General features: G+C 42.2%; 1 protein-coding gene across 1 annotated transcript in view; it reads left to right on the forward strand.

Annotated features, from left to right (window-relative positions):
• The window catches only part of SLC6A3 (solute carrier family 6 member 3), a 192,969-nt gene extending 190,800 nt beyond the window's left edge, over nt 1-2,169 (forward strand). Inside the window, exon 16 of the mRNA XM_069732277.1 lies at nt 1,996-2,169. Within this exon, the coding sequence (XP_069588378.1) occupies nt 1,996-2,169 (174 nt within the window). The remainder of the gene's footprint in view (nt 1-1,995) is intronic.
• Nucleotides 2,170-6,000: the final 3,831 nt, after the last annotated feature.

Here is a 6,000-nt window from a genome sequence, read left to right on the forward strand (position 1 = left end):
AATAAATAATTAATTATTGAATTCTAGTAAGTAGTGATGGGCGAATCCTTGGATGTTCACATCCGAACCTGGACCCCATTCAAACGTTTGTTACCACTGGTCAAAGCGCTGAGGTTCCCACACTATCATACACATGACAGCGTGTGAGCCAGCAGCTGTGACCGGCAGTAAAAAGGTTACCTACAGTCACAGGCGTCAACTGGTTAAATTATTTTCATCATCCCACACCTGGTCTTGCTGATGGCAGCAAGAGCAGGTATACGATGATGGGAGTATTCACCAACCAGCTCCTGTGCAATAAATACATTTAAAAAAATGACTATTTTTGACAACCAGTGCAGGCAAAACCTACAGCTGCGGGCGGCAGCCCTCAGCTGTCAGCATTGGTTTGGCTGCTTATCAAAAAGACAGGGGTCCCCACACTTTTTTTTAAATTATTTAAATAAATAATTTAAAAATATGGTGTAGGGTCTTCCAATTTTAACAATCAGTCAATCTAAACAGACAGCTGCGGGTTGGTATTCTCAGACAGGGAAGAGGCAATGCATATTTGCCCTACCAGCCTAAAAATAGCAGCCTGCAGCCGCTCCAGAAAAGGTGCACCTATTATGCTGGCACTTTACCCGCCTCTTCCCACTTGCCCTGGTGTGATGGCAAGTGGGATAATAGTTGTTGGGTTGATACCAGCTTTGTAATGTCAGCTGACATCAAGCCCACATGTGGTCATTTCCTGAGGAAAAAGTGCTTTACACTTTAAAACACGTTGAATAGAATAAAAAACACGTTTGAACAAATCACTGAGATTTGGCATCTTCCATACACGAGGAGACACAAAAGAGCACAGTGAGGTCAAAAATACTCTGTTGTAAAAAAAATCACAGTAATAAGCAAGTGCTAGTCAAAAGATGGAAAAAAACAGGGTATTTAGTTGATACTTTTTTTGGAAAAAAATGTATACTAAGCTGCTCCATCAATCGTCAAAGTATACCCATATAGAGCAGTTCCACCTAATGTATATAATCCCTATCTGATGTATTTAAAAACCTGATCATCTGTATAGTACCTGTATAAGCAGGGTTCAGAGAGGGAATTTTCATGTGGACATGCTGGATGGAACAGCTTTGATGCAAATGACCCATAAGGAGTGGTGGACTCCCTAGTCTTGTAGAAACAAGGGAACAATTACAGAACCAGAAACACATGGGCTACTTGCACAATGAACAAGTCTGTAGGAACCTGTTCACACACCACTAAGAAACTTGAAGACACAAAAGAGCACAGTGAGGTCAAAAATACTCTGTTGTAAAAAAAATCACAGTAATAAGCAAGTGCTAGTCAAAAGATGGTAAAAAACAGGGTATTTAGTTGATACTTTTTTTTGAAAAAAAAGTATACTAAGCTGCTCCACCAATCGTCAAGGTATACCCATATAGAGCAGTCCTACCTAATGTATATAATCCCTATCTGATGTATTTAAAAACCTGATCATCTGTATAGTACCTGTATAAGCAGGGTTCAGAGAGGGAATTTTCATGTGGACATGCTGGATGGAAGAGCTTTGATCCAAATAACCCATAAGGAGTGGTGGACTCCCAAGTCTTGTAGAAACAAGAGAACAATTACAGAAACAGAAACACATGGGCTACTTGCACAATGAACAAGTCTGTAGGAACCTGTTCACACACCACTAAGAAACTTGAAGACACAAAAGAGCACAGTGAGGTCAAAAATACTCTGTTGTAAAAAAAAATCACAGTAATAAGCAAGTGCTAGTCAAAAGATGGAAAAAGCAGCGTGGGAGGTACAACTTATTTTTATCTTCTACCTGTTAGTTTTGTAACCCGTGGATCCACAGCTACTGTACAAATGATTTAAAAATGCCTTTTAAATCATGAGTCAAGTTAGTACAATCTGATTAAGAATTATAATTGTATGTTAGATAAGACCCTATTAGCACTACTTTCTCCCTAGTATTTTCATTTTATAATATTTCAGTTTATTCAGTATCAGGTATGTGTACCAGAGATACACACACTTACAAAATGGCATGCTATCAATGAAGCTATTAATGTATGGCTAAGGAATATTCTTGCCATTCTGAATTCAAATGTGCATGAAAATCATCAAGACCAACTGCTGGCAGAACACGTAGCAGTTGTTGAACGTTGACATCCCAGATGTGCTTGATGTGAGACAAATCTGGAGAGTCTGAAAGCCATGGGAGCACATGTAAACCACACAGACTTCTCTCAGTAGTATGAACAATATGAAGCCTGGCATTATCATGTTGACAAATGGCTCCTGGGACACTGTGAAGAAGTGTAGGTGCTTTATTGCTCAAAGTGGGATGTGATTTGCAAGAATGTAAAATGCATGAAACAATGTCTATCAAAATACTCACATTGACAGAAGCTACCTCTGTTTTTTGTACCCATGATACCAAAAGTCCCCCATATTTTTATATATTTTCCTAGATTGCCTAGAACCTGCAAGGGAACTAAGTAGACAAAAGTCAAGTCATGGAGTCAATCATACAGACTGTTTCATAGGTCAGCTTTTCACTTTGGATTGCAGTTAAACTCAATATCAATTTGAGTAAGATCCGTTTCATCAGGTGTTTCGAGGTAAAGGCATCCAATTCAGATGGATAAGGCTAAGAAGGAAGAGAGAACATATCCACAATATTTTATTTGCAGTTTTGGACAATTAGCCTTCATAAACACTGTGTTACAAAAGTACCTATCACTAGTTTGGGACTTCCCTTTTTATTTAAAGAAACACTCCCAACAACATGTTTTCTCCTAATTAGAGATGGCTAGATCCCTGGATGTTCGGGTCTGGCAGGTTTGACCAAACAATTAAAAAGAGCCCTGGTTTGGGTACCAGAACAGTACCCGAAACCGAACCCCATTGACTTATATGGTGAGCCTGAACATTCAGTATTTGCCACGCTATCATGTGCATGACAGTGCGGCAAACACTGCTTCTGATAGGCAGTAAAATTATTACCACCTGTCAGACAGCCGCAGTTTCCACGCTGCCATTTGAGCCTGGAGCTCCCCATTTTTTACAACAAGTCAAGATTAAGCAGACAGCTAAGGTCTGGTATACTCAGGCTAGTAACTAGCATAACAAAAGGGTGCTTCTACTCAATACTGAGCAAAGGGTCTGAATACTTATAACCATGTGATATTTCAGTTTTTCTTTTTTATTAAATTTGCAAAAATTTCTACATTTCTGCTTTTTTTCCGTCAAGATGGGGTGGAAAGTGTAAATTAATGTGACAAAAATGAACTTTTTTGAATTTACCAAATGGCTGCAATGAAACAAAGAGTGAAAAATTTAAAGGGGTCTGAATGCTTTCCGTACCCACTGTAGAGATGAGCGAACGTGTTTGGAAAACATTTGCCAATCTCAAATGCAGCACAAATGTAGGACATTTGGATTCATGTTCAGTTTCACAAGCATTTTTACTCAAAGTCGACAAAATTCAGTGATAGTTCCTTAAATCAAACTGAAACAGTGTTTCAGTGAAAAATCAGAAGGCCAGATTTCCACTAAAAAATCGTTAGGCCTAATATTGGGCTGCAGCCAAGGTTGCCCAATTAGCTAATCCAAATTGTTTGTGATAAAACTGCATTTCAGTGACAAATCAGAAGGCCAGATTTCCATGTAAAAATCATTAGGGATAACAGTGTTGTTCAGTCATGCTATCTAAGAAAATAAATAAATCCAAAAAGTGCAGGCAGCACATCAAACAGCTGAAAATTCACTTGCGGTTTATTGGCTCATGTGCAATGTTTCGGTCCCAAGTGTGGACCTTTCTCAAGGCTTGAGGGGTGAGTGAGAGCTAGACAGCTGTTACAGAGTGTTATATGACTGCTGTTTTTGTGTCACCTAGCACAATACATCTTTCTCAATACACCATAACACTTCCACCTGCACCTCACTCACAGTACAGCAGTTTTTCCTGTTCTCCATGCTCCACCTTCTGTCAGCACAGCAGCCAGCCCTTGTTCCCACAGTTGTGGTCATGCAAAAGAATGTTTCCTCCTGCAGATGACAAAGCAAACAGTTTGAACTCCACCATCTCCAATCTGTTGGCCACAGAAATGCTGCCTTTCCACCTGGTGCATACAGATGGTTTCAGAAAGTTGATGGCCGTTGCAGTCCCCCATTACCAGTTGCCCAGTCACCATTACTTCTCTAAGAAAGATGTACCTGCACTACACCAGTATGTCACAGACAATGTTACTCCTTCTCTGAAAAAAATCAATGTCTGCCAGCATGCATTTCACCACTGACACCCGGATAACCTGTGAGGGCAGGTTATCAAGGGGCTGCTCCACAAGTTTTTGTTCCTCCATTGCTTCGGGCTCCTCCACCTCCTCTAGGGCCTTCACCTGTGCCCTCAACCTCTCCCTTAATCAGACACACTTTCCAACAGTGCCGATAGAAACTCCCCCGTCTCCATACTGCACAGCCATGGCTCTCTTCACTCAGGCATGGTTCAAGTTATTATGCCTTGAAGATCGCAGTCACACAGGTCGAGAGTTGTGGACAGCTATCTTGGCCGAGTTAAAGCAATGGCTGGCTCCACTGAACATGGAGCTAAGGAAGGCCATGTGTGTTAACGGTGTAAACCTGATGGTGGCTCTATGCTGGGGCAACCTCACAGACGTGATTTACATGGCTCACATCCTCAACCTGGTGGTACAGCAATTTCTCCACCACTATCTGGGCCTGGATGTGCTGCTGCAGAAAGCATGGGCTCTGTTTGCTCACTTCCAACTCTTGCACCCCGCAGGTCATCGACTAGCATCTTTACAGAGGTCTTTCAACCTGTCTGTTAATCGTTTGATTTGGGATATTCTGACATGTTGGAATTGCACTCTGCCCATGTTGCAGTGACTGTGGCCGCAACGACAAGCCATGGTGCAGTATGTCCTTTTACGCAGCCTGAGCCAACGCAGTATGGACGTGGTGCAAATCATACTTGTGGATCTGTATCCTTCTGCATAGTTTTGAAATGGCTACTAACATGGTTAGCGTTGACGATGCCATCATCAGCATCACTATTCAGGTCATCCACATGCTGGAGCACACTTTGAATAGTCTGTGTGAGGAGGTGGTAGTCCCCGAGGAAGAGATTTAAGCAGAGGAGGATGCGGAAGGGATAACAATATCTCAATTTTCGAGACTGTCATCGCACAGGCAAGTGCCAATTGAAGGGTGGCTTACAGCGATGAGGAAGGCTCATAGTACCAAACAAACTGTTAGTGAAGGTGCAGGAGCAGAGGATAAAATAGAGGAGGAAGAGGTGATGGATGCGCAAAAGTCAGGAGATGAAAGAATAATGATCCCCTCTCTGTTGTCCTTGGTTGGAGGGAGGGGACAAAGGAAGCAACCTTGAATGCTACCATGCCACCAACACACCATGGACTTGGACTTTGTGGAAGCACCCGACACATGCGAGCCTTCTTGCTGCACTAAGGGACACACACATGATGGAGTATCCCCAAGAAATCAGTGAGGTACACAGTGTGTGTGTCCTAGTTCTAGATGTCCAGCCCCGAGAATGTTAAGGTGTCATGGCAAAAACATTAGCAGCAGCCGTGTCAGTGGCAAAGCAATTTCTGTGAGTCATTTCACACATTTTTAGACCAGCCTGTACACCAGCACAACAGAGTACAAGTCTGACATTTTATGAACAACTGGAGAAGATGGTACATAAGTATCTAAAGCTCAATATCAATGCCATTGGGGGGTTGGACCCTTTTGCATTTTGGCCTTCAAAAATGGAAGAGTGGTCTGAGCTCGCCCGTCATGTCTTGGAAGTTTTGTCATGTCTGGCAGCCAGCAGTTTCTTAGAATGTGTCTTCAACGCTTCTGGTGGTGTCCTGCTGGATAAGTGCATCCGGCTGTCCCCTGAAAGTGTAGACTGCCTAACTTTCATCAAAATGGGCATGTCATGGATCTCCAATGACTGTTGCACCCCAG

This window comes from Ranitomeya imitator, chromosome 6 (assembly GCF_032444005.1).
Source record: "Ranitomeya imitator isolate aRanImi1 chromosome 6, aRanImi1.pri, whole genome shotgun sequence".
NCBI lineage: Eukaryota > Metazoa > Chordata > Amphibia > Anura > Dendrobatidae > Ranitomeya > Ranitomeya imitator.